Here is a 27,940-nt window from a genome sequence, read left to right as displayed (position 1 = left end):
TTTATTACCCCTTTTTGGAAATTGTTTATATTCTAATCAAATTTTTCATTATCTCAGTGCAAAGGAAAGCATTCTAGAGCAATCTCAGGAGGAAAAATTGGGCATTGTCCAAAGAAGAGAAAGATTTGAGGGTATCAGAGAAGCTGGTTCATAATTCTTTATTATCTGCCTCATGATAGATGGATGCTACTACTCCCTAGTGAAATATGATCATTATTAATACATCATGTTTTTCCTTCTCATAAATTTCTTCATTATTATTATGGGAATTGAAGAGAAGAACAAAGGTCAAATGATTTGGTCAACATTATTCCAAGAGTTTGTTACTTTTAGTCAGCAATGTAGTTTGAGCTCCTGCCATATTTACAGCCTTCTTTGAATACCTAGAGGGTTTCATAGAAAGAAGGGCAGTGGTGGACTGGGTGCTGTGGCTCATGTCTGTAATCCCGGCACTTTGGGAGGTCAAGGTGGGTAGATCACCTGAGGTCAGAAGTTTGAGACTAGCCTGGCCAACATAGTGAAACCCTGTCTTTACTAAAAATACAAAAATTAGCCGGGCGTGATGGCAGGTGCCTGTAATCCCAGCTACTCAGGGGGCTGAGGCAGGAGAATTGCTTGAACCCAGGAGGCGGAGGTTGCAGTAAGCTGAGATCATGCCATTGTACTCCAGCCTGGGTGACAAGAGTGAAACTCCATCTAAAAAAAAAAGAAAGAGAGAGAGACAGAGACAGAGAGAGAAAGAGAGAAAAAAGAAAGAAAGAAAGAGAAAGAAAGAAAAAAGAAAGAAAAGAAAGAAAAGAAAAAGGAGAAAGAAAGAAAGACAGTGGTGTGCTGAAGACTCAAAGGATGGAGAAACAGACATTACCTCTTGAAGCAAGGAGCAGCAAGTCATACTGCAAAAGGCAAGCAAACAGAGGTGGGGGAACTTTGTGGCCATTTTTCAATGTACTCTTCAGGATCATATGAGCAGAGTTCTCATGCCCTGAAACTAGATTTTGACCAGAAGGGAAGGAGTGGGACTTGCTCTATGATGATACCTTGGATTATTGTTGCCTTAGGGGCAACCAAGAAAAGAGAGGGGCTACCCCACTTTCTGCCATACCCCATTTGCCATCCTGACTGCTTTCCCTCCATTAACTATAAATGAACTAACTATGCTTCTATCTCTGCCATCCCATCTACTTGTTCACTAGAGCACATCACCTCTCACCTTTTCAAAGATGTTAATCCAGCAAATCATTTTCTTGCATTTCATTTCTTTCAAACTCCACCAGCTCTACTGTCATCTTCACCCAAACAAAATCGTCTTCCAATCTGATCCCTGTACCAGACCTCTTAACTGTTTTGATTCCACCCTTGTCCCTTTCACTTCATCAGTTTATTCCCAACACAGCATCAGATCATATGATCTTGTACAAATTAGATCCCATCATTCTTCCTCTCAGAACCTTCTGCTGCTCCCATGTTACTCTAAGCAAATGCCAAGGTTCTAACATGGCCAATAAGACCTGCTGTGATCTGGCCCTCCCCATCCCTCCTACTACTTCATCCCCTTCTGTTCTCACGTTGTTTGCTGTAATTTCCACATTGGACTGTTTGCTGTCTGTTGAGCATGACAAACACACTCCTTTGGGCCCCTTGAGCCCTTGAGTTGCAATTTCCTGTGTTTGACATGCCTTCACACAGATATGTGTATAGCTTGTATCCTCATTTCTTTTCTTCAGCGCCTGCTCAATGATACCTTCTCAGAAAGGCCATCCTCCAATGACCCTGTGCACACACTCTCTCCCGTACTGTTTTATTTTTTCTCACAGCACTTTTTACTATTTAATGTTGCTGTTTTCCCTCTCCCTCCACTGGAATGTAAGCTCCATAAAACAGGGATTCTTCTCTTTTGTTCTCTAGTGTATTCTTCGTGCTTAGAATAATGCCTGGCACCCAGAAGGCACTCAGTATATCTGGGAAATAAACGAAAGATAGAATAACATGAATAACGACATATGTACAAAGCACATTCATGTAAATTAATCCATAAAATTCTCATGATAAACCTACTAGACAGATGTAATTTTCAGCATGATGTCGATGAATAAACTGAGTCTCAGAGAGATTACATAGTACATCAAACCCAACTCTTCAGTTGCCAGATTCTATCTTCACCCTGCCTGTATAATTGTAACTGTGCATTCCTTGAGACTTCTTAGTCCACTTCTGAGTTTGTCAACATGAAATGAATGAATTTATCTTGGCCAGCTCTCATTAAATATGAATGTGCCTTGAGGTTCCATACTACACGGAGTTCCTGCTGCATACCCTCTACCCCTCTGCCCACTCACAAACTTTTGCACAAACCACATTTCCTTTTTGTTTAATCAGATCTATAATCAATACTTCAAACTCATCATATGCTGAAGATGTTTCTGATCAGTTCTCCCTAGATGTGAGTCCTCTCTCCATTAACGTGGCTCACCATCTGCAGAAGCAATAGGTCCTCTTGAAGACTGTCAGATAAGACTCGCCCAGCTTGCTGGAGAGTTGAAAACCCAATTAAATTTATTTTACCTTGATGTTTACAACTTTAAGTTAATTCTAGTGCCACTAGTTTTTAAACTCCATGTTTTAAAATAAATACATTGCCTTCTAAGTCAGTCAAACACAGTTTTTGGACTCAAAATTAATTTATGGCAGTGTCTTATTAAGCTCTAAATAAAACCTTCCTCTGCTTTTAGGAAAGAACGCTCTGCCAGGAGATGAACAGGCTGACCATTAACAGTGGACTAGTTTTTAAATGTAGTGTGTATTATTTCTTTTTTTTTCTGGGGGGTTCTGTTTTTATTATTAATTCATGAAAAAGTAGCATCAGAAGGGATCTTCAAAGTCCTAATATAAGAATCTGCGGTGACCATCATGTTGTTTTTTTTTCAAGAGATAGGGTCTTACTCTGTCAACCAGTCTGGAGTGCAGTGGTGCCATCATAGCTCATTGCAGCCTCAAACTCCTGGGCTCAAGCAATCCTCTTACCTCCTGAGTGGCTGGGACTACAGTTGTGTGTTACCATGTTTGGCTAATTTTTATTTTATTTTATTTTTGTAGACTCAGGGGTCTCACTATGTTGCCCAGGCTTGTCTCAGACCCCTAACATCAAGCAATCCTCTCACCTTAGCCTCCCAAAGTGCTGGGATTGCAGGTGTGAGCCACAGCACCTGGCCTCATCTTACTTTCAAATATCCCAAACAATGCTGTGTACACTCTTTTACCATTTAGTTATTTGCATCTGTGAACAGCTCCAAAATCATAAAATTCTTTCTTTATTGCATTAAACTTATTTTTTTCTTATAACTTTCAGGGTTGGGCAGAATCAAATTTCTCTTCCATCTGCCAGCCTTCAAATATTTGAAGACAGATATGTTCTGTGTCCAAGCTAAGCAACTCGAATTCTCCCATTTTTTCCTCACCAGACTTTATCTCCAGATCCTTCACTATCTCCCTCACCTCTGGGCATGCACTCTTTGAACAAATTCCTTTTTTAAAATGTGACATCCTGAACTGATCATAATAGTCCAGATTTGTTCCAAAAACAGTGCCGAGAAACTACGCCTCCTTCCTCCTGCGTACTGTACATCTGTTAATGCAGCTCACATTTGCACATGTTTTGCTGGCAGCCTTGTCCCACTCAAGTTATTCTGAATTATCAAGCTGATATACTTGCCTCCTTTTAAAAAACAGACTTCAAGTTTCTAGAGGGCAGAAACACTAAGTCTAGACCTCTGTGTGGCATGCAAGGTGTCCCACAATCTGACCCCGCTCCAGATTTTAACTTGCCTTGCTATACTCCTCTGCATAGACCATTGTTCCAGCTTAGTGGTCCGCTCGCCATTTTCTTCACTGCTGCTCCAACCTCCACCATGTGTCAGAATTACCTACAGTTTTCACACAACACAGATATAATTACATCTCTCCACGACTTTAAAACATTGGATACCTCACACTGGAAGGGACACACAGAGGTCTTCACAGCATGGGTCCTGCCTACCTTTCTAGCCTCATGTTTCACCATCCTTCTCTTCCTTTCTCCCCAGGCCAACTGGGAGTAACTAACTGCCTGTCTTCTACGAACAGAATATATCATGAGTGTGTTACTTGCTGTGGCCTGGTTTAATCCTAGTTAGGAATATGTGTTCCCTATTGGATTATAAATGCATTTAGGGCATGGTTAGTGTTTTATTCATCTTTGCATCTCTAGTCTAGCATCAGACCTGGCAGAGAGTGGATTTTAATGAATGGTAGTGGAATGAAGGGGGATGGATGGTTGCTGGGTAGGTAGATGCCCTGTCTCCCATTTGGGCTATAAGACTTAGAGGGCAGGGCTCAAGTATAATGTACGGTGCTGCATCTCCACTGCTTCCAGGGGAAGGATTTCAGTCCATGTCTAGATCATCCAGGGCTCCTCCAACGTGTACACGTTCTGAGCCTGTACATTCAGGGAGCGCAGGTGAAGGTGTAGACATGTGCACGTGGCTTTTTTCAGGTTGGCCTCATGACTCTTCCTTCTCTGTCTCTCTTCCCTCCCTCCTTCTTCTCCAATGTTTCTCTCCTGTGCCCCTCCCCCACCACCTGCTGTTCCTTCCCTGTCCATCTGTCCTCTCTGCAGTCAGTGTCTGCTTCCCTGTGTGTGTGGAAGTGCCCTCGGAGACGGAGGCCGTGCAGGGCAACCCCATGAAGCTGCGCTGCATCTCCTGCATGAAGAGAGAGGAGGTGGAGGCCACCACGGTGGTGGAATGGTTCTACAGGCCTGAGGGCGGTAAAGATTTCCTTGTATGTTAGACTGCTGACTCTGGCCTTTCTTCTGCTGGCCTCTGCTGTTCCAAGCCTGGCTCCTGACAGTCCGGGGGATGCCAAGCTAGCAAACACTGGCTCTTTCTCTTCCAAACACTGACAGCGCCTCAGCAGATAACTGACAGCCTTAGTGAAGCCCCAGCTTCTGTGAGAGAAAGGGCACTGGGCCAGCTGCAAGCACCCTTGATTATAGGCTGGAGGAAGCAGAGGAAAGAGATAAGCTATATTTAAAGCCTACTATGTGATAGGCGCCCTACCACGCATTTTGCAGGTGTTTTCATCTAATCTTCTGTGCCATCCTATTATATGCATTAAATTCATAAAGAAATTGGAATAACACAAACATCATTATGTGAAATAACAAAGGTTAGCTCCTTTAACTCCTGCAGTCCCATTGAAATAGGAATGACAGGGATGACAAAGAGTGATCCAAGGGTGATATTCACCCGGGACACCCAGCACAGCCACATCAGTGAGTAAATTATTTCAGACAGTTCTCTCGTGGATACTTGTTGTGCCGAGTCTCCTAAGTGGCTGAACCCCCAGACTTATCCATGATTTGGAAACTAAGAGATTCGCTCCTGGCAGAGCTGGGAGTCTTCCAGATTCTGCTCCTGCACCATAGCCAATGTCAGTTCTGGTTGGTTGGTGCCAGTGGCAAAGTGGTTGTGTATGTGTGTATATATATATATATATATATATATGTGTGTGTGTGTATATATGTGTGTGTGTGTGTATATATATATATATTCTCTCTCTCTCTCTCTCTCTCTCTCTCTCTCTCTCTCTCTCTCTCTCTCTCAACGGGGTCCCCCTCTGTCACCCAGCTGGAGTGCAGTGTTGTGATCTTGCTTACTGCAACCTCCACCTCCCAGATTCAAGCGATTCTCCCACCTCAGCCTCTCCAGTAGCTGGGACTACAGGCATGCACCACCATGCCCAGCTAATTTTGGTATTTTTAGTAGAGACAGAGTTTTGCCATGTTGGCCAGGCTGGTCTCAAACTCCTGACCTCAGGTGATCCACCCACCTCGGCCTCCCAAAGTGCTGGGATTCCAGGTGTGAGCCACCGTGCCTGGTCGGCTGTCATATATTTTGAATACCACCTTGGAGATGACCATTATTTACTCCTTCACTGACTGTGGAGCCAGGCCACCTGGGTTTGATTCTTGACTTCACACTTATTATTACCTCTGTGTCCTTGGACATGTTGGTCATCCTTTCTGTGCCTCGGTTTCCTCATTTTTAAAGTGGGGATATAAAGCATAGCCAAATTATAGGGCTGTTACCAGGACTCATGAGCTATAATTTTTAATGCATTAAAAATAGTTTCTGGAATATAGTAAGCACTGGTAAATGTTTGCTAGAGAGAAGATAGACACAGAAATGAGGAAACTGAGGCTCAAAGAAGTTAAGTTAATAACTAAGACAGCTTTGACTTGAGCCAGGTGGTCTAACAGCAGATACAAGGCCCTTTTTACGGCACTGCTTTGCCTTCCTGGGGGCAAGTTTCTCCTCCACAAAGATTTGTAACAGAGACAATGGAAGGGCGAAACTGGGTTTAGCTTGCTCTTCTTTCTCACTATCCTAAAGCTGAACTCATTTCTAACTCTAGCTTCTATGTGCCATTCTGATGCAGATTTGCAACCGTCTGGTGCTAAGACTGGGACCAGCGGAGACTTCCCAGAGCCTGGCTCAGGTGTGACAGTGACACGTCAATGAAGCTGCAACTGAGGCTAGCCCCCAGCTGCAGGAGGCTGGATGTCTTGGCCAGATGCAAAGGCCCCCAGGGCCTTCAGGCCTGGTCATGTACCAGTGATAGCTGCCCACATTGCTTCCAGGCCTGCCCAAAGTGAGGAAAAGGTGGATCAGAAGAAGAAGAAAATGAAAAATAAAACGACGACAGCAAAACATCCATGGAAATCCACAGCAAGGCTGTCTCATAGAAATGTTTGTGATGGTGGAAACCTTCTCTATCTGTGCTGTGCGATACAGTGGCCACCAGCCACATGTGGCTATGAATAATTGAAATGTGGCCAGTGCCACTGAGGAACTGAATTTTACATTGTATTTAACTTCTAAGAAATTGAATTTAAGTAGCTACATGTGGCTAGTGGAGACTAGAATAGCCAGCACAGCTGTAGAGAGAGAATGGCACATAGAAGCTAGAGTCAGAAATGAGTTTGGCTGTTATGTTAGAGGGTGGAAGTGTTGAGGAAAGAAATTTAAAAGATGAGATTTTAGTTAAAATTCAGTCCAAAGCAAAAGATGTGACGTGTGCCTCTCTGGTGATGGCTCTCTGCTCATCTGCCATGCTTCAGCATCCTGGGCCTCCTTCCTGTGGCCTGGCCCAGACTGTCCCACAGCCCCTGATGAGTACCAGCACAGAGAGTCCAGTTTTAAAGCCAGGGCTTTCACATGTCTTCATTACTAATGAATCTGCCTGTCTTGCTGTCTCTACCTTGTTCTCTTGCCAGCGGCTCTGGGACACATCTTACTCTCTTGTTCTCTCTATCTTTTTACAATCCTGTCTTTCTCTCAATGTCCGTCTCCTGGGCTCCCACACTCTTCTCCCGCCTGCCTTTGTTCTCCCTCTTTCCACCCCTTTTTTTCTGCCAAGCTTCTTCCTACACGCCCGTGGCTGCCTCTGTCCTCACCACGTCCACGTGCCCTGCTGCCTGCTGCCTCTGCCTGTCCTTCCCTGTCTTTGCTCCCTTCCCTACCCTCCTCTGTGCCTCTTCATCCCACCCCCACATTCTGGGTCTCCCGGTGACATTGTCCCCTCTCTTCCCTGTCCATGCACAATTCTGCTCCTTTTCTCTGCCCTGTCCCTAACTCGGCTTCCCCCTACTGCCATCTCCTTTCCTGGCCCTACCCTCTTCTGCTCCTCTATCTGCAGATTTACGAGTATCGGAATGGCCACCAGGAGGTGGAGAGCCCCTTTCAGGGGCGCCTGCAGTGGAATGGCAGCAAGGACCTGCAGGACGTGTCCATCACTGTGCTCAACGTCACTCTGAACGACTCTGGCCTCTACACCTGCAATGTGTCCCGGGAGTTTGAGTTTGAGGCGCATCGGCCCTTTGTGAAGACGACGCGGCTGATCCCCCTAAGAGTCACCGAGGAGGGTGAGGCTGAGGCACAGGGTCTCTAGGGCGTCCTGCTCTCTGTGGACAGGGAAGGGTAGGACAGCAGTTTTCCACGAGTGAGGCCCTTAAAGAGTGCAAAAACCCATGTATTTGGAATGGTGACATCTAAAAATGTCACCATTGACCCATCTTCTTCTGGTGGCCAGCTTCCTGTAAATTCCCTAAGCAGCTTGTCTTTCTGTGCCTTTCCTCAAAGCAGAAAGGCTTGGAGATGATAGAATGAGCTCTTCCTGGTCCCTTAGAGAAAGAGGCTAGCATCCATGAGGCCTAAAGCTACTGATTCAGCCAGGCCTTCTTCTTTGGCCTATGTTGAATCCCTGACTCAGTGGGCTCAGAGAAATCTCATGAGGTTACCTGGAAGTCATCTCTCCTTCTTCCTGTAAGCAATACATGCCTCTAAGCCAGGGGTTCTCAAACTTTAGCAAACCTCAAAATCTCCTGCAGGGCTTTTTGGAAGCCAGCCTTTCTGCTTTTGTCGGTGGAGCCTGAGAGTTTGCACTGCATGACACGCTGCCTGGCGGGCAGTGCTGCTGCTGGGACCACACCTTGAGAACCTCTCTCTAAACCAAAGTTTGACAATCTTTTTTTCTTTTGTCTTTCTTCACAGTAATCACACGTGCAACCTCTTCCCCATCTGTGGCATCTCTTATTACATAAATTCATTCCCTGCTGGGAGAAGGGGACAGGTTGATAGCTCTCTAGTCTTGTTTAAAATCTTTGGACTCCTACAGCTAGTTCCGTGTTCGTGAGTGGGAAGGCCTTTCAGCAGCCTAACTCAGGTGTTTCTGTTGCAACCGGAGTCCTGCATCCTGAGGGGGGAGTTCCAGCCTTTCTCAGTCTATCTCCAGCATTATCACTGCTAGTGAGCAGGCCAAAGTGTGGGGCATGAAAGAAAAGATCAAGTTAAAGACAGGGCTCTTCCTAGAAAAAAGGATCCAGGAATCCCAACCTCCAGGCCACAGGTTTATTCATTTTTTATCATGTCGTTGTGATAAAAATAATGAAGCGGAGATTCAGTCCTCAGAGTGAATGAACAAAGGAGAAAGAGACATAACGGATCAGACGATATGGCTGAAATGGAAGGTAGGTCAATTCTGAAAGTGCAGAGGGACTCTCAGGGCTCCTGAATCCAGACCTGATGAGTCACTTCCCTGCTCTGAGCCCCGCTCCTCTGGTGTGAAATGAAGGGGTTGGCGGGGGTCTCTCTGAGGTACCCCCCTGTTCTGAAGTTCCTTTATCCCCCGTTTGTTACACGCCGTTCCTCTCGGGGGTGGGGCCCTGGCGCCCTCTCCTGGTCACCATCTGGAACTTTTGGTTGGTGCCTGCCAGACCCTAGCACAGTGCTCAGCCGTCTCCACCTCTGCTCTCTCGGGCTTTTGCCTCCAGACACCCTCGTGCATAGCTGGTGGGAAGTGTGGCAAGGCTGAGCTAGTTCGTCTGCCAGGTACCAGAGCAAGCCTCGGGTAAAAACAGAAGGAAAAACAAGTTTATTATCAGAGCCACAGAGCCTGGTGGATGGTCGGGTGTGAAGGAAGCGTGGATATCATTTATTTAATCCAGGGCCTCTGGATAAAGGGCAGACATCAGAATCGCCCACACTGGCTTCCTCCAAATGTAGACACCTCTGCAGCACCCTTGCAGGTGTGAGATCGGCAGGGGTGAGTGAGGTCATATGCAAGTTGATGACTCCCCAGGTGATTGGAGGGTGTAGCTCTGGTGCCCCTCTTTTTGTGGCTGGGAGAACAGAGTTCTCTGCAAGAGCAAGGGGCTTGCTCAGGGACGTGCAGCAAATTAGCACTGGAAGCAGGGTGAAAATCCAGATTGTTTGCCTGTCTGGCGGGCTTGCTTTCCACTGTTTCTTTCCCCACCCCCACCACCCCAACCCCCTGCCACTTTTTCTTTTTTGCCTCTGTGACATCAGATACTCCCTGCCCTCATCTTGCTCAGAGCTACGCACCCACCCCACCATGACACCTGCCCATCAACCCCACATCTCCTCCATTCCTGTGGTCCCACAAGGTCTCCCTGGTTCTCTTTGTTCAAGTTGGGTTTATTCTGGCTTTGGCTGTCACCTCCTGGCCCTAAGGCAGAAACCTGAGAACTCTTCACCTAGAGGTAACTAAAAATACTGAGGACAGCTTCCTGTATTGCCATTTGTGGGCTACTGCATTTTGAAAGAGAGAGCATGCTTTAAGCCAAACAAATCATAAATAATGCACGAGGTGGTAGCAAGGCGGTGAGATGTTTGAGCTGTACGGCATTCTCATGTGCCTCACGCTGCATCTATGACCTCTAGCTCCAGTTGGAAACCTGGGTGATCCTGGAGCCTTCGGACTGCTCTCTGGGCTGAAAGTTATGGCAGGCTGTGCTGTGCTCCTAACAACCAAGGACTTGGGGATGACTTAGATCCAATGGATAACTGCAGATCATAAATCTGACTTGCTGTTGAGAGCTGGCAAGGGGAGAAGTGGCTACAACATTTCTCCCACTAGCAAGGAGTAGATATATCAGGATATCTTCCATGTAGTATGTTTTAATGGTCCTTTTTGTTGATCATGAAACAAATAAGATAATATTTATTTTCACTCATTCAATAAGTACTTATTGAGCACTTTAAATATTCTAAGATTTATACAGCAGGCAGATAATCCAGAAATAAATATGTTCTCAATAAGCACACAGTCCACAGAAAAGAAAGATAAGCACAATACAACTCTTATAACAGATGGATGAGAAAAGTGCATGGAGGCCAGACGCGGTGGCTCACGCCTGTAATCCCAGCACGCTGGGAGGCCAGGGCAGGAGGATCACCTGAGGTGAGGAGTTCGAGACCAGCCTGGCCAACATGGTGAAACTCCGTCTCTACTAAAAGTATAAAAAATTAGCTGGGCATGGTGGTGGGTGCCTGTAATGTCAGCTACTTGGGAGACTGAGGCAGGAGAATCGCTTGAACCTGGGAGGCGGAGATTGCAGTGAGCCGAGATCATGCCATTGCACTGCAACCTGGGCGACAAGAGCAAAGCTCCATCTCAAAAAAAAAAAGAGAAAAGAAAAGTGCACGGAGAAGGTTGTGAATAGCTCCGCATGAGAAGTTGGGGATGGTTTCACAAAGGAGGGGACCTCACAGGAATCTAGAACTACTGCGAGACTGCAAAGCAGGAGAGGATATTAGCACAGAACTAGCCGTGGGTGAAAGACACAATTCAGGAAGAGGGAAGAGGAAGAAAAGTTCACAGATTCTAACATACCACAGTGTGTAGCAGAAGTTTTTCTGGCCAACCAAATGGAAATGAGGTGAGAAAGCCCGGATTGTGAAGGCCCTTGCATGTCACGTGAACAGAGTTGGGGCTTCATCCTAAGGGGAGTGTGGAGCATTGAAGAGTTTTCAGCATGGAAATGGCAGGATCCTAACTGTGTTTCAAAAGTACAGCCCTGGGGACAATGCGGTTGATACACTAAATCCTCCAATATTTATGTTTGGTTTTGGATGACCTGGAAGGTCTTGTTTCTAACCCAGACTTGTAGAGAACATGCGCATATCTCATGGAGGCTGTCTTTGTTGGCCCTGAATGAGTTTTCCAACGCTCTCTCCCCAGGAATACCACCCTCCACCACCGGCAGCTCAAAAGACAGAGGCAGTTGAAATAAGGCATGTTCCTTACATCTGTGTAGACTTTTAAACTCACAAGATGTTCTGAAATACATTAGATAATGTAATATTCACAAACCCCTGACTGGTGTTATTATCCTCAACCTACAAATTAAGAAACTGAGTCTCAAGTAAGGGAAATGGTTGTTTACACACCTGTAAATAGCAAAATGGACAGCCAGCTCTAGATAGCTCACTTTGAGGCCAGGATTCCTTCCACTGCTCGGCTACTTCTTCCAGGCATCCCACTCCCTCTTCCCTGGCTCCTGAGCAGCTGACGACAGTCAGTGAGAAAGCCAATGGGCGGGAGAGTCAGGATTTGGAATACCTTTGACATCTTCTTGAGTTTCTTTACTCAGTCTTTATTTAAGCTGTACTTAAAAATATGGCTCCAATGACGGCTCTAGGTTTGCTGGATTTGCATATTCTGAACCTCATTCTCTTTCTTTCAGCTGGAGAGGACTTTACCTCTGTGGTCTCAGAAATCATGATGTACATCCTTCTGGTCTTCCTCACCTTGTGGCTTCTCATCGAGATGATATATTGCTACAGAAAGGTCTCAAAAGCCGAAGAGGCAGCCCAAGAAAACGCGTAAGTCCAGAGATGCCAAAGTAATAATGAAAGCTAGCACCTTCAGAATGCTTGCTCTCACAGGTGAGGTGCTAAGCAGTTTACATTCATCCTCCACCCTCTTCATGATCACTGCTTAAGAGATAGGCACCATTATTATACCCATTTTACAGATGAGAACACTGAATTTCGGAGAGTTTGCTTAAGGCAAACTCTTAATTCATTAAGAAAAATTAAACATTTGCTTAATTCAAACATCACTTAGGAAACAAAGTGATGTTTGAATTCAGGCCTGTTGATGCTTGGCCAGCACACTTAACCACTAAGGCAAAGACCATCAGCTGCTACCACAACCCGTTAAAGTAATATTATTATGGCTGGGCATGACGGCTGTCACACCTGTAATCTCAGCACTTTGGGAGGCTGAGGCGGGAGGATCACCTGAGGTCAGGAGTTCAAGACCAGTCTGACCAACATGGTGAAATCCCGTCTCTACTAAAAGTATAAAAAATTAGCTGGGCATGGTGGCACATACCTGTAATCCCAGCTACTCAGGAGGCTGAGGCAGGAGAATCCCTTGAACCTGGGAGGCGAAGGTTGCAGTGAGCTGAGATCGTGCCACTGCTCTCCAGCTTGGGTGACAGAGCGAGACTCCATTTCAAAAACAACAACAATAAAAGCCCAAAAACACAACAAAAAAGTAACATTATTATAACCGTTCTGTAAATGCCAAGCCGACTCATAGCAGCTTACCAAGGCACACAGATAGTAAGAGAAAAGGCTGAGATTTGAACCCAGGTCTCTCTAGTGCTAATGTCCATGCTCTTTCTATCTCATTGAACTGTTTGCTTTATACCATGGAGCTCCTCAGGCCATCTGGGCACTGCCCTTTGCTAGCAAAGGAGCTCCAAGCAACATGTTATTTCCCCTAGAGCCTGGCAGCGCTTAGATGTCCAGAGTGGGGACTCTAACCCTCTAAAGTCCAGCCTGTACCTTAGCCATTTGCTCAGAGACTCTAGTCACTTGAGGGTGAGCACATTTGAGAAACGGTGGGGTCTGTAAGAACAAAGAGTCTTAAGAGATCATGCTGGCTGGTTGTCTGGGGAAAGGAAAGATAGAAAAAACCCACAGATTTCTAGCAACATTGCTGAGGCAAACCCTAAAAAGTCTAGGCTATTACCAGTTAGAAATGTTTGATAAAGAAAGCATCATTTTGGCCGGGCGCGGTGGCTCTCGTCTGTAATCCCAGCACTTTGGGAGGTCGAGGCAGGCAGATCATGAGGTCAGGAGATCGAGACCATCCTGGTTAACATGGTGAAACCCTGTCTCTACTAAAAATACAAAAAATTAGCCGGGCATGGTGGCGGGTGCCTGTAGTCCCAGCTACTCAGGAGGCTGAGGCAGGAGAATGGCGTGAACCTGGGAGGCGGAGCTTGCAGTGAGCCAAGATCATGGCACTGCACTCCAGCCTCGGCGACAGAGCGAGACTCCATCTCAAAAAAAAAAAAAAACAGAATAGAACAGAGAATGGAGGAGAGACAATGTTCAGAGACAGAACGGCTGAGGGAGGGATGACTCTTCAGATTCAAGAAGCATAATATGCCCTGAGCAGGATGAATAAAATACATCTACACCTAAACACCAAGCATCTTTAAAGTGATAAATGGCAGCTACTAAGAGAGCCTACAGCAAATATCATCTATGTGTTGAAACCTCAAGTGCCTGTAATATCAGGGACATATCAAGGAGACTGCCTCTCCCTGTTTCTATCAATATTGTATTGGAAATCCTAGGTGAAGACCAAGTAAATACAAGGAAGAAAAAGACTTGGAAAGGAAGAAACTAAATTATCATTATCTATACCTACTATTTACATAGGATACCTAAGAGAATCTACAAAAATACTATTAGGACAAGGAAGAATATTCTACAAAATTGTTGATAGAAATCAAAATATAAAAATCACCTATATTCCAGCAACAAATTTAGTAACAAATTTAAATATTTAAAATATTAAAATGCTTTTAAAGTTATAATAGCAACAAGTACTCCCCAGTTCCGGGGAGAAATTTGACAAAAATATACAAGACATTTAAAGAAAAAGTTACAAACCTTTACTGAAAGACTTTAAACGTAACTAGATGGAGAGTAAAACCTCACACTTGTAAACAATTTTCTCCCAAATTGATCTTCAAATTCAATGAAATTCCAATCAAAATGCCCATTAGATTTCTCAAAGAACTTAATAAGCTGATATTAAGTCACATGGAAGGCTAAGTGGCCAAAAATAGTCTTAACCAAGGGACAGCCAGATAATAAGTGTTTTAGGCTTTGCAGGCGCCATAGGTCCCTGTGACGTATTGTTCTTCTATTTGTTTGCAAACAACCATCCTTAGCTCTTAGGCCATAGTTTGCCCACCTCGGTCTAAACCATTTCAAAGAAAGAGCAGTAAATTTGCAAGAGGTTGGTAGGATTTGTCTTATCAGAGATGAAGGTTTCCTTTGTTTTCTTTCTTTCTTTTTTTTTTTTTTTTGAGACAGAGTCTCGCTCTGTTGCCCAGGCTGGAGTGCAGTGGCACGATCTCGGCTTACTCCAAGCTCTGCCTCCCAGGTTCACGCCATTCTCCTGCCTCAGGTTCACACCATTCTCCTGCCTCAGCCTCCCGAGTAGCTGGGGCTACAGGCACCTGCCACCACGCCTGGCTAATTTTTTGTATTTTTTCAGTACAGACGGGATTTCACCATGTTAGCCAGGATGGTCTCAATCTCCTGACCTCGTGATGCACCCACCTTGGCCTCTCAAAGTGCTGGGATTACAGGTGTGAGCCACTGCACCCAGCCAGATGAAGGTTTCTTACAGAGATATCAGAATACAGAGTTTGTGATACTGCACAGGCATACGAAATGGACAAACAAAACAAAAAGCCACCAATCAGGTTAATGCGTGTAGGAAAACCTGATATGTGAGAGAGATGACGTTACAGTGATTGAAGGAAGAATGAACTGCCCAGTAAGTGGTCCAGGGAAAATTCCTAATCTATATAGAAACAAAGAAAAACACAAAACAAAATTAGATTCCCCATCTCTCATACTAAACCAAAATAAATTATGAGGGGATTTAAACACAAAGTAAAATGTCAAACTTGAAAATTCCATTAAGGGAATATAAGAGACTCTCTTTATCACCTTGCAATAGAGAGGATTTCCCAAATAAAATACAAAAGGCACAAATCCAAGAGGAAAAATAATTTTGATCACATTATATGTAAAGAATCAGCTGTTCATTAGAAGACTCCATAAGCAAAATTCCTAGACAAACAAGAGATTGGGAGAAATTGTCAAAACATGAAACCATCAAAGGAAAATCAATGAGAAAAAGACAAAGATCTCAGAAGAACTGGAAAGCAGATGAACAAATTTCAGAAGTAGAAACCCAAATAGCCTGTAAACATGTGAAACAACTATAAAATATAATTTCACAGCTGTCATTTTGACCAACATTTTATTTTATTTTATTTTTGAGACATGGTCTCACTGTTGCCAGGCCGGAGTGCAGTGGTGCTATCATGGCCTCGACCTCCCAGGCTCAGGTGATCCTCCCACCTCAGCCTCCCAAGTAGCTGGGACTACAGGCATGTACCACCATGCCAGGCTAGTTTTTTGTACTTTTTGTAGAGACAGGGTTTCACCATGTTGCCCAGGCTGGTCTTGAACTCCTGGGATCAAGCAATTTTCCTGCCTTGGCCTCCCAAAGTGCTGGGATTAGAGGCATGAGCCTTGGCCAACATATTAATCTAACTAAATGCTGAAGACCACCTGGATAAATGAGAAGCTATACACTCCTGGTGGGTGTTCATATACATATATGGGGGAAATGATTATTTTAATCTGCAGAAAAGGTTGTTTTTCTCTTGAGAAACACAGCAGAAGGAAATGCAGAGCTGTACTGTAGATCCTTGCTCCTGTGCCCTGCTCCTTCCCCATCTTGTGTTCCCACCCCGGGCACTGAAGCTCTGATTCCCTTTCCCTGTGTCCTCTATAGGTCTGACTACCTTGCCATCCCATCTGAGAACAAGGAGAACTCTGCGGTACCAGTGGAGGAATAGAACAGGAGCGGTGTGACATGAGGTGACCTACAGGAACATGGGAGGGGAAGGCAGATGTGGATGGCAGGTTGTACAAGTGACTTTGTTGCCCACAACTGAAGTGACTTTAAATTTGGTCCCTTAGGTCACTGTCTACCCTGCCTGGGGTCCCCGCCCTCAGGGTAATTCTTTAAGTCACAAAGCTCTGTATGATGTCAGCGCTTCGGAAGGTGAACTGCTTTGACCTGAGTGTCGAGGCAATCTGAACTTGCCCATGGTAACAGAGGCACAGGATTCTCCAACTCCCTTCTTTGGTCAAAGAATTTTTGGGCTGGGCTGGGCTGGACTGGGTGGGAAATTCTCAGTGAATTATTTTATCTTTGGTAGGTGGCCTGAACACCTGAGGGACTGGACATCCCATGTTCAGCAATGTCAATGGCATCAGGAGGGCGCCCCAAGGGCCCCATCGCTTCCCTTCATGCATCCATTGTTCTGTTCATTCATTCATCCATACATCCACCTGCCTCTGAACTTTCACCTCTGACTCCCTAACTCCATCAGACCTCTACGCACCATAAGACTCTGCCAGAACTGAGAAGCCAACATTTCTACACAGACTTAACCTCACCCTCTCCTAGTTTTCCAACAAGACACTCCAAAGCCAACTGGATTTCTCCCCTGTGCTCCAAATGACTTTGTACAAGTGCTGGAGTTAGCACCTCCCTCTGCCCTTAACTGGCTGGAACTGGTTCATTCTCCATTACTGCAAGAGAATGGAAGTCTTAATAGAAGGAAGCAGGAGTGATTAGTTCGGGTTAAAGCAAAAGTGTGTCATGAACTTGGATTCCCTGAAGTCAGTTTTGTCAGGTTCATGGCCCACTTTGCTACAGCATCAGAGTGAAGCACGCCTGTCTAGGTTCTCCAGTGACAGAAAGATCCTGAAGCATGGACTAACATGCTCTCTGGAGCTTAGTACTCCAGAGCTAGATCCTGATGGGTCTCTAAGGTTCCCTCCAAGAAGACAAGGACAGGAGACTTGGGAAGGACCAATGGTAATTTAAGTGGCTCTTAAAAAGTCATGCAACATGTTTCTGGACACGTTCCTGATCCTATTGCGATAATGTATGTGTGCCCTCCCTGTGGGCACACCACCTGGGCATTAGGACTGAAATTCCTGAGTTCTTCCTCTCAAAATTTCTGTGCACCAGTATTATTCCTCATTTTACATACAGGAGGCAACTAAGACTCATACAGGGCTCAACTGAATAAGAGGCTTAAGAGGATAAACTGGAGCAGAAATAAGCCTTAGGTGCTGCCCAGTTTACACTTCCTGGGATGGATGTTTTTGTTTGTTTTGTTTTTTGTTTTTTTTGTTTGAGATGGAGTCTCACTCTGTCACCTAGGCTAGAGTGCAGTGGTGTGATCTCGGCTCACTGCAACCTCTGCCTCTTGGGTTCAAGCAATTCTCATGCCTCGGCCTCTCCAGTAGCTGGGATTACAGGTGTGCACCACCACGCCTGGCTAAATTTTGTATTTTTAGTACAGACAGGGTTTGACTATGTTGGCCAGGCTAGTCTTGAACTCCTGACCTCAAATGACCCACCCACCTCAGCCTCCCAAAGTGCTGAGATTACAGGCGTGAGGCACTGCGCCCGGTGGATAACTTTGTTTCTGAAAAGACTGACATTGAACTTGTCTATGGCAATGCTTCTTTCACAAGCACGGACTGGGCTGAGGTCAACTCTGATAGATTCAGATGACTAGAAATTGGCCAAAAAAGCAGAGAGAAGAACATGAGGTAGACTTAAAGAACTTCCTTTATGTAAAGATCTGTGACTCTGAAATATCCTCCAAAAGAAGAGTGCATCTGAGACTGATATTTAAACTAAGAAAAATGTTTAGTCTGAGACGGATCATAAGTAAATGAGCGGTGTGAGAGGGGAGGGATGGGTAGGTGCTTTCCAAATACTTCGCCTATGAATGCATAATTTTCAGATTTTTTTCCCCTAGATTTTGAGGGAGCAGAGAAACTGGAAAAAACTTTAGTCAATATCTCGTGTTTCATTTTAATTAAGTGACAGGTCCAAGTGTGACATCCTGCAGCACCCAGGGACAAGAGAGGGGAAAGATGCTTTATGGAATGTAAGAAGATGAAGGTGACTGGGATTCAGTGAGAGAGAGGTCCCTCAGACCTGGGACCTCCCTTTATAGGGAAAGACCATATTCCATAGGTTTAGGGCTTTACCTTAAAAGCTCATTTTTTTCATTCTTCCATCCCTAGGAAAGTACTTAAAACCAGACTTTTAAATTTTTATTTATTTATTTATTTATTTATTTTTGAGACAGATTCTCACTCTGTCTCCCAGGCTAGAGTGCAGTGGTGCAATCTCAGCTCACTGCAGCCTCAACTGCCCCAGGTTTAAGCAATCCTCCCACCTCAGCCCCCAGGTAACTGGGACTACAGGCATGCACCACCATGCCTGGCTAATTTTTGTATTTTATGTAGAGACAGGGGTCTTGCCATGTTGCCCAGGCTGATCTTGAACTCCTGGGCTCAAGCAATCTGCCAGCCTCAGCCTCTCAAAGTGCTGGGATTACAGGCCTGAGCAACTGTGCCTGGCCCAAAACCAGACCGTTAACACATTAACGAGTCTGATTTTGCTGAAGAAAATATTTGCAATAAATTAAAGACTCTTCTTATTGGTAATTTTCCATACAATCCCTCTGAAATAAGGGAGAGGATATAGACCTTTTTAACTTTATAGTTAGAAAAATTGGCCTCAGTGTGAAATTTTTCCAGTCCCCTAGCTCATGGATGCCACAGCTTGCGGTAGTAGCAAGATGCTTACTACCACACCGTTTTCCTCAGTGGCCCAATAGCTCGTGTATCTAAGTTGAACCCGGCAGTATGCATGATTGCCTTTTTCTCTTCTTTTTAAAAAAACCCAACTCAGATGCTGCTTGCGTGGCTTTTAATGAAGCTGAATGGTATCTATCACTTATTTATCCTTGACAGGTTATCTTCCCCACTCTTCCTTTTTCTAACTTCTCCATTCTTCTCATTCTTGACACTTTCGTTAGAACTATATGGTTTACGAAGTATTTTCACTTAACTATTTTATTTCTTCTCTATAACTGGTCCTGTGAGGTCACATTACAAAAGAAGAAACTGAGGGTCTCTGAGGTTGAGTAGCTTTACTAAATTATAAGGAAACCTAGCTGGTAGGTAGACAGCAAGAATCCAGGTCTTCTGACTCCTCTTTCAGTTCTCTTTCCACTTAGACCATAGCTGCTTCCTTTTCTTATTTTTTAGCTTCCATCTAACCATGGCCTACCTTGCCTGTCCGAATGTTCTCCATCTTCTCTCACCCTAATCCCACTCACTGCTTCTCTACCACTTTGCTTTTTGGTGGATGCTAGCAATGTGCTTTGAGAGTCAGTCCTATTTTAGTTCTCTTTCTAGTTGGTTTGTACATCATTATTTCTCCTGAATTGCAATTAAACTCCTTCCTGGGAGATTTGATAATGACTGTAAATCAATAAGGTACTGTGATCACCAGCCTACTTCCAATCTCCACCCACCTCCCTGTCTCTTCCCATAATCCTATGAAAGACCCGGACTAGATGTCTGTTTCTCTGGAAGCTTTATCTGGCATGATGTTGCTTATTAAAGGGCTTAGAAGAGTTCTCAAGGGCTATTAATATCACTTTAGAAACCCCATCTGTTGTCTTGGTGCTGGATATTTCCCATGTCTGATCCTCAATAACACAATTCACTAAAGGCCAAGCTTGGCTCAATCTGATTTTCCCATTCTTACTACTTCACAGCCATGAATGTGATTGCTCAATCCAGTTGGCCCTGAGAGCACCTTGCCCTGCTGACCTTCACTGTCACCTCAGTCTTGAATCAGAGCCCCAACCCAAACACTCCCTGCCTGTCCCTACCCCAGCCTTTATTCTCACCACTTGTTTAACGGCATGACCTTTTAGTTTCTCCATTCCCAGACACCCACACACCCAGACTTCCTTCTGAGTTGCAGGTTTCTCCTTAGATGTCCAACTAGAAATATTACTAGGAAAGTTACTTTTCAAAGCAGGAATGTGCTGGGAAGTAAGAGACAGCAGCTCCCTCCTCTCTCCCCAAAATTATTGGATCAAAAAAGAAATTCCATCCATCTCAGAATCTGTGAGTCCTCCTCACATAAATCTGAGGGAAAAGGCTGTGTCACTGCATCTTTGCAGAAAGAAAGAGAAGCAAGAGCTAGACACACTTCAGAATATATCTTAGTTTCCCCTTTCCCAGTTTAACATGAAAATGAAAAAAGAAAAAAATGAAAAACAAAAACAAAAGAAGCCTTCCTCTCACCTCATTTTGTAAATGAAAAATCCCTAATTCAGTGAATTCACCTAGTCACTGCAAATGTATCTGAATAGTGCTTGGTGTGCTTGCCAGTCTGATCATCCACTCATTCTACTAACATCTGTTTGCACCCACTCTGTCAAGCGCTAGCCTAGACCTTTAGTGTGCCATGCAGTCATAGGTCTGAAAAGCAGCATCATCCAAACCCTACTTAATCTCTAAAATCTCAGCTGGTGGACAGCTCATGATTAGTTCAGCCCACTTCCTCCCGCTTAGTTGAGTTTGCAGCAGGACGCAGGAGATAAGCACTTCCAAGCAAGTCTGATTTATATATCAAACTCGGTCTCCATCCCAGGCCAGCTAACCCTCAGAGCCAGCAATGCTCTGTGCTTCCTCCCTGCGTCACGGCTTGGCAAGAGCTGCCTCTGCTGAGCAGTGTGTGTGATGGAGAGGGAGGCCGCTGAAGGCCGAGTGCTTGCAGGCTTGTGAACTGCCATCGAACACAATCCAAACTCTGGAAATGTTCCTGACCACCTAAGCCCTCAACAATGTAATGCCTGTATGTGCTGTTTTTCAGTAAACTCCTTGTTCATGTCAATAAAGTATCCCTGAAAACCACTGTCTCTGGTTTTGCTCTACTTACTAAGTGTGTCTGCACCATAGACTATGGCTTCCCCCAGCACCCCAGCCTGCTTCAAATTCCCATACCCAATCTGTGGATATGCATGAGAATGAAAACCATGTAATAGCCTTACATTAAACACACACTAAATGTGTGATCTAGCCTTTCCGCTTCCCTTTCCTCCTCTACCCCAATACAAAGGAATACAAGAGTCACTTATGTTCTTGCCTGACATCAAACAAGTTTCCTTACCAGGTATCAAGGAGCTCCCTGCAAGGCTGACCTAATGAAGGGAGGAGCCAATCTGGCTCTCAGCTCCACCAGTTTAGGTAACATAAAAGAAGAACGTGGAGCAGTCTCTCAACATTCATCTTCCTGGAAGTGTTAAGGCCCGAAGAGGGAAAAGTTCTACAAGAAACCATCATCGGGATTCACAGTCCACCACAATCTCCTGCAACAACAGTACTACTCATCATAAGATTAAAAATCGGCCGGGTGCGGTGGCTCACACCTATAATCCCAGCACTTTGGGAGGCCGAGGCAGGTGGATCACCTGAGGTCAGGAGTTCAAGACCAGCCTGGCCAACATGATGAAACCCCACCTCTACTAAAAATACAAAAATTAGCCGGGCATGGTGGCAGGCACCTGTAGTCCCAGCTACTCAGGAGGCTGAGGCAGGAGAGTTGCTTGAACCTGGAAGGCGGAGGTTGCAGTGAGCTGAGATCATGCCATTGCACTCCAGCCTGGGCAACAAGAGTGAAACTCCATCTCAAAGAAAAAAAAAAGGTTAAAAATCATCCGAACGCTTTGGTAAGCTGAGGCAGGAGGATCACTTGGGGCCAGGAGTCTGAGACAAGGCTGAGCAACATAGTGAGACCCCATCTCTAAAAAAAATATATAGCCTAGCATGGTGGTGTGTGCCTGTAGCCCCAACTGCTCAGGAGGCTGAGGTGGGAGCAACACTTGAGCTCTGGAGGTCAAGGCCGCAGTGGGCCATGAATGCACCACTACCTCCAGCCTGGGTGACAGTGAATCTCAAAACAAAAGAAAATATTTTAGTATAATACCAGCAGCCATACCAAGAACGATGTGTGTTTTAAATGTATTATCTCTGAAACACTGAGGCATGGAGTGACAGATGGGGCATAAGGCCACACAGTTGGTAAACAGTGATGCTATACTTTGTACTCAGGTCTGACTCCAAAATTTATCCATTCCAGTTGATCAGGCGGCCTCCCTCCCTCCCGTGAGAAGGTGGATGGCTGCGTGTGTGCGTGTGTGTGTGCGTGTGTGTGTACAAGCGTGCCTACAAACACATGCCTTCAGGACTTGCTGTGAGCCTACTTGGGAAGACCAGAAACATCTGAGGTGACGAGCATTCATAGATCAAGCAATAAACACGCACACCATTTATTATTGTAGTTCAATACTTTTTTCTTTTTAATTCATACTGTACTTCCATGGCTCTAGCTACTTTACATTAAGATTTGGCTGGGCAGCCTTGTGTGTTTCTAGGTACTAGCAGTAAGTTTTCTGACCTTGCGCACAGCGCCAGGCAAAGTACAGTTATAGATCCAAATACAGATGGCCAGACAACTCGACTGCACTCGACCCGTGTTCTTTCCCATAGATGGCCCAGTGCAGGTGTTGGGGCTGCTCCCTCTGCCTCACCCCACTCCACCCCACGTCAGGATTATCCAGGGGCCACTATGGCCTCTGACCCATCCCTCCCCACCTTGGAGTCTAGGTTGAGTTGGGGAAAAAGCACCATGGGTTTGGGAAGATGGTCTGGTCCATGCAGAGAGTGGTCTGGCCCTTGAGTGCAGGGTAGGAAAATGTGGGGAGCCACAAGCTATTGTTGGCAAAAATGGCTGTTTTGACTATGCAATCTCAGCACGTGGCACCCAAGCCCCAGGCCGACGCCCCAGACAGAGCCAGCTGCCTTGCCTGGAGCAGAGGCCACCCTTTTGCTTCTGCAATGTCTTATTGTATTGAGAGAAGCAAGGAGGGCTGAAGAACGACAATGTTCTTTAAGCCTTCAGATGTTGGGGAGATCGTCAGCATCAGCTCCTCCTGGCCGGCAAGGTGCTGCTCATCAGCTGCCAAGACTGCAGTCCTGGCTCCAGGGCCTGCTGAGGATCTCCAGTCACAAGACCCCGGAGCTGTTGCACAGAACATCAAAACAGGGAGCTGGCTGGGCCCTTCACAGCCATGGCCAGAGCAGAAGTGAGGTAACAAGGCTGGGCAGAGAGGTGGGAAGGGAGTTCTCTAAATAGTGTGCAAGTTTCTGCTCTGCACTATGACAGCAAGCAGGGGCCTTAAAAGATGGCCTTCCAGGAAAATGCTCCTCTCAGACCCAAAATGCATCTTCTAGAAGAAAACACAGAGGTGAAGAGGATTGGGGCCAACCTGCTGGAGGTTGGGGGAATGAAAGTCAAGGATGTCAAGGATGTCAAGTGGTGAATGGGATGATTGTCCCATAGCCTAGAGACAAGTGGCGAAGGTGGGGAGAGTCAGGAAGGGGCCCCGGAGATTCCTCCTGGAGGAGGCAGGCAGGGTATGAGGTGTAGGGAGGCCAGAGCCCTGCCATCTGGGGGAAGGGAGAAGAGTGCTATTTCTCCTGGGGGCAGTAGGAGAAAAGGGCTGGCTTTGGCTGCCCTGCAGAGCTGAAAGAAGTGGCATGGTATGACACAGAAAGTACCCTTCTGGGACCACAAGCATCCAGAAAGATACTTCCCCTAGTCCTTTCTCCAGGACCTCAACTTAGGGATACTGCCTGGAAATGTAATAGGTATAGTTCAAGTTTGGGTGGGGGGCAGGGACACGGAGAGAATCCACTTCTCACAAAGCATTCCTCTTGAGCTCTCTTTGTCCTCCCCATGTCATTCCAGGTTCTTAGTGTCAGTGTTCTAAGGCAAACCCAAGGGTTTTAGCCAAAGCTTCATACTAAATCCAAACCCTATCTTAACAAAAGGGAAGTGCTAGAACCAGAAGTGGCTACTCTCCACTGTTTCTTCTACCAATAAAGAGGAAGGATGGATAGATGAAAGGCTGAACAGACCCTAGAGATAGAAGATGAGCTCCATTGAAAAGAATGTTCTTCTCCCAACTTAGAGAAAGTCCAAAGGAAGATCCCTTCACAAACTAGGCCAAAGAGGAAGAAACCCTTCTAAGTGAATACTGAGCAATACATCAAGCTCGATCTCTCTCTCTCTCTCTCTCTCTCTCTCTCTCTCTCTTCCACTGGGCCTCCCCAGCCCTCCTAGCCACCTAAAGAATAAATTTTAATCACCCTGGGTCTCCTGGGAATGCAGACACTGCCCTACCACACCTCTAAATACTGGGAAGCTTCAGCCTCTGGGCTTGTTCCCTCCTGGCAGAGCAATTGAGAAAGTCCACCCAGTCTTCCCAGCCTCTGGCCTAACCCCCAAGATGATGTCAAAGCTAGAACCTACCTTAAAGATGATCTAGCCCAACTCCCTCCTGTGACAGGAGGATACTGAAGCTCAGAGAGGGGGAGTGACTTGCCCAAGGCCACAGAGCTTAGTCAATGGAAAAGTCAGGACCCAGGCTCAGGTCTCCAAACCATCAGTGCAGTGCTCTTACACAGAGCTTCAAGCAGCTGATCTTGCTGGCCTGAGATGTAATCCTCTTGTTCCCAAAGAGGTGGATGAGGAAAGGAGAGAGTCGCACCCATGATTAGCTTGTCTGAGGCCAGTCTTGTCAATTCTTTCACAGTAAGCTGTAATGGAACTTTAGATCCTATAGCTGTTCTTCACCTTGTTAGAAACTGCAAATTCTTTAAAATTGAGTGCAAACTCTCAAACATTTTACCACATAAGTCATTACAGAAAGACTCCTGTGTGTCCCCAGTAAACTAAAACCAACAAAAAAAAGCACTGGCTGGAAGAAGTTACATAAGAAGTAGTGATGTTTTGATGCTCCCTTGTAGACAGCAACTAGCCAGGCAAATGGCCAGGAATACAATGCTATTTATTTGTTTCACTCCCAGACTTATCTGCAAGGGTGAGTTAAGATCTCTTTCGCAAGCTATTGACTAAGGGGGAAGAGATTTTGTTTGGGAATGAATAGAGTTGTTGGTTTTTTCCTGGTATGATAGTCAAAAAATTATTGGAACACAGAGAGCCTACAAGAGATCCATCATTCTTAAAGGACATTCCCTATGTGCACACATTGTCTAGTGGGTTCAAATCGCTAAAAAAACAGAAGGGCTCTTCTGACATACTCAGTACTGCCCTCTCTGCCACCTTTTCCTCCTGGGAATGGTCCTGAGAGGTAAAGCAGAAGCAGAACAACTCCCTGCGGCCAGGTCTGCTCTGTCACTTGACTCCCAACAAAGAACCCTTTTTAAGTCATCCCAAAGGTCCCACCGTGGCACCTTTAATAATTAAATAACTTAAGGAAATAATTATGTATGGAATAAATTCAGGAATCTGCAAGTTTTGCATTCAAAACTTTCCGGGAATAGTTTTGGCTTCTGGCTGTGCCAAGGGGGAGATTTCCAGCAGCCTGCACCATGCCTCTTTCTTTGGCTCAGAGCCCATGTGCCTTGATCCCTACCAGTGTCCCTCACCCAAAGGCCTGGACAAGAACTGAACAAGGACCCACTGGGCTGTGGGCATAGGCACTCTTCACAGGGATTACATGAAACTGCATTTCCTCCCATCTCCTCTTCTAGGGGAGGAATATCCACTCTAGCTCATGCCCTGGAGCCTCCTCACCCTCCTCCCTTGGAGGATCACCTGGGCATGGACCTTCCTGTTTTCTGATCCTGCCCTTAGGGAAATACCAAGGCCTTATTCTCACATGGAAAAGTCAAAAACTGTACTTGCCACAGGGAATTAAAGGCCATTCTAAGAGAAAAATACAACTTTATCTTTGGGGTAGATGAGTGATAAAATCTTCTGTCTTTTGGGCTGATGTTCTGGGACATCTGGGACATCTGGGGTTTCTTCTGCCCCTGTGTCAAGAAGCCCAGGAGAAGAATAAGCAAGACTGAAGACCTCTGCATGCCAAACTGGCTGTGACTCTTTCATGAATCTCCACAAGCTCTGCCTGGAGCTGGTGGGACTCTTTTGGTCATTACATGAAGAAACAGTAGTTAGTGTATGAGGGATGATGAATGTGCCCAGAGGGCCCTGTGAATTCAGATAAATGCATGGTGCTAGTGGGCCAATGCTGAAAAGGCCCTGAACGTCTCACTCTTTGAAGCTAGTGCCTTCTACTTCTTAATGATCTTACACCTCTGTGGGGCCAGAGACCAGAGCAGGATTTGTACTCCAACCCCCGCCAGAACCCCTGTTGCCAAGTCTGAGAAACTCAGGATTGGGAATGGCTCCCGTAGGGCATAGATTTCACTTGGCCTTTTCCTGCCCAAACACATGCACCTTTGCCAAATCCTTCCCTCCAGTGGCTTAGATGCTTTTTCTATGTGCAAACTGTCTCAGACAGTTGTCTCCATTGGCTAATGTTGGTTCGTTCAAAGAGCAAATGATGCTGGCAACCCATCTTGGTGCTCACCACTCACAGTGTTCTGTGGGTAGACCCTACACCCCGGACATGGCAAGGGCCTTCTCTCCCTCTCTCAAATCCTGGAGGGCCCAGCACACCCTGACTCATCCTGGAAATCACACTGACAGCTCTAAGTGAAGGCCTCAGAGCCACAAACCTGACTTGCTTAGAAGCACTAAAAGAAGTTTAATAAGGTCGAAAACGCTCCACCCTGGCTAATAAACAATGTGCTCTTAGGGCACAGAGAAACAATAGGACTTTAGGCACTAAAAAGTGACACTTCGCCCAGATCCAGCCTGGGAGAAGACCAGAGAGAAAGCGGGTGGGAAAGTAAGAAATTCCCAGCCCTTACTGGGTCCACACCCTACACAGGTCGGAGGAAGGTGCAGGGGTGATGGAGGAGAGTATCCTTCAGAACACGAGTCTCGGGAGCCTGCCACCACACAATGCAGCCTTCCTAGCTTTCCAAGCATCCTCTCCATCTGACACTCAGTACGGTCCGGATCAAGTGGGCGGCCAACCCTAGGAGTTTAGACTGGGCTCCCTTGATGCTTCTGTGTTCCCAAGAGAATGCCTGGGGAAGCCTGGGGTAGGGAAGAAAAGATTCTCTTTTATTTTGGAAACAAATCAAAAGGGGATTAGGGAATGAAGCACCTTAAGCAATGCCGTCTTAAGACTTCTTTTTGAGACCTTAGGGTCTTCGCAGGCATAACTTTGGCTCAACATTTCCCTTCTAAAAGCCAAGAATGGCCAGCAAGGGAAGGGGTGGGGAACAGAGGGTGGGAGGAGGGAGATCAGGGGAGGTCGGTGCTGAGAGGCGGTTCCTGCCCTCCTCAGCTGCTCCACCATAGGAAAACGCTGCTCCGGCCAGCACAGGGCGCGGGAGGGCCCGCTCCTTCTCCCTGGTACATAGGCATTATCTCTTTTTTAAAATCTGTATATAATATATATATTTATATTCTGTATATATATATATTTATATATATATATTTATATGGTCTATGTACATGTATTGCACAGGCCTCTTGCAGCCACCCTGTTTCTGCCTTGTCAATGATAGCGATTCCTCTTTTCTTCACTTTCCGACGTGTAGTCGCGGGACCTGATGCCGTTCTGAAGGTTGATGAGCGAGTCCTTCAT

General features: G+C 45.7%; 2 protein-coding genes across 9 annotated transcripts in view; one reads left to right on the top strand and one right to left on the bottom strand.

Moving 5' to 3' along the window:
* SCN3B (sodium voltage-gated channel beta subunit 3) overlaps positions 1 to 21,264 on the top strand; it is a 25,100-nt gene extending 3,836 nt beyond the window's left edge. Inside the window, exons 3-7 of the mRNA XM_003819961.6 lie at positions 4,652 to 4,815; positions 7,735 to 7,960; positions 12,083 to 12,221; positions 16,243 to 16,328; positions 16,673 to 21,264. Of these exons, the coding sequence (XP_003820009.1) occupies positions 4,652 to 4,815; positions 7,735 to 7,960; positions 12,083 to 12,221; positions 16,243 to 16,306 (593 nt within the window). The 3' untranslated portion in view covers positions 16,307 to 16,328; positions 16,673 to 21,264. The remainder of the gene's footprint in view (positions 1 to 4,651; positions 4,816 to 7,734; positions 7,961 to 12,082; positions 12,222 to 16,242; positions 16,329 to 16,672) is intronic.
* The window catches only part of GRAMD1B (GRAM domain containing 1B), a 270,435-nt gene continuing 263,058 nt past the window's right edge, over positions 20,564 to 27,940 (bottom strand). For all 8 annotated transcript variants that reach the window (XM_057299276.2, XM_057299277.2, XM_034933924.3 and 5 more), the window contains one exon: positions 20,564 to 27,940. In XM_057299276.2, the coding sequence (XP_057155259.1) occupies positions 27,851 to 27,940 (90 nt within the window). In that variant the 3' untranslated portion in view covers positions 20,564 to 27,850.

Source organism: Pan paniscus, chromosome 9 (genome assembly GCF_029289425.2).
Source record: "Pan paniscus chromosome 9, NHGRI_mPanPan1-v2.0_pri, whole genome shotgun sequence".
Classification (NCBI taxonomy): domain Eukaryota; kingdom Metazoa; phylum Chordata; class Mammalia; order Primates; family Hominidae; genus Pan; species Pan paniscus.
This window is presented reverse-complemented; position numbering and strand designations above follow the sequence as displayed.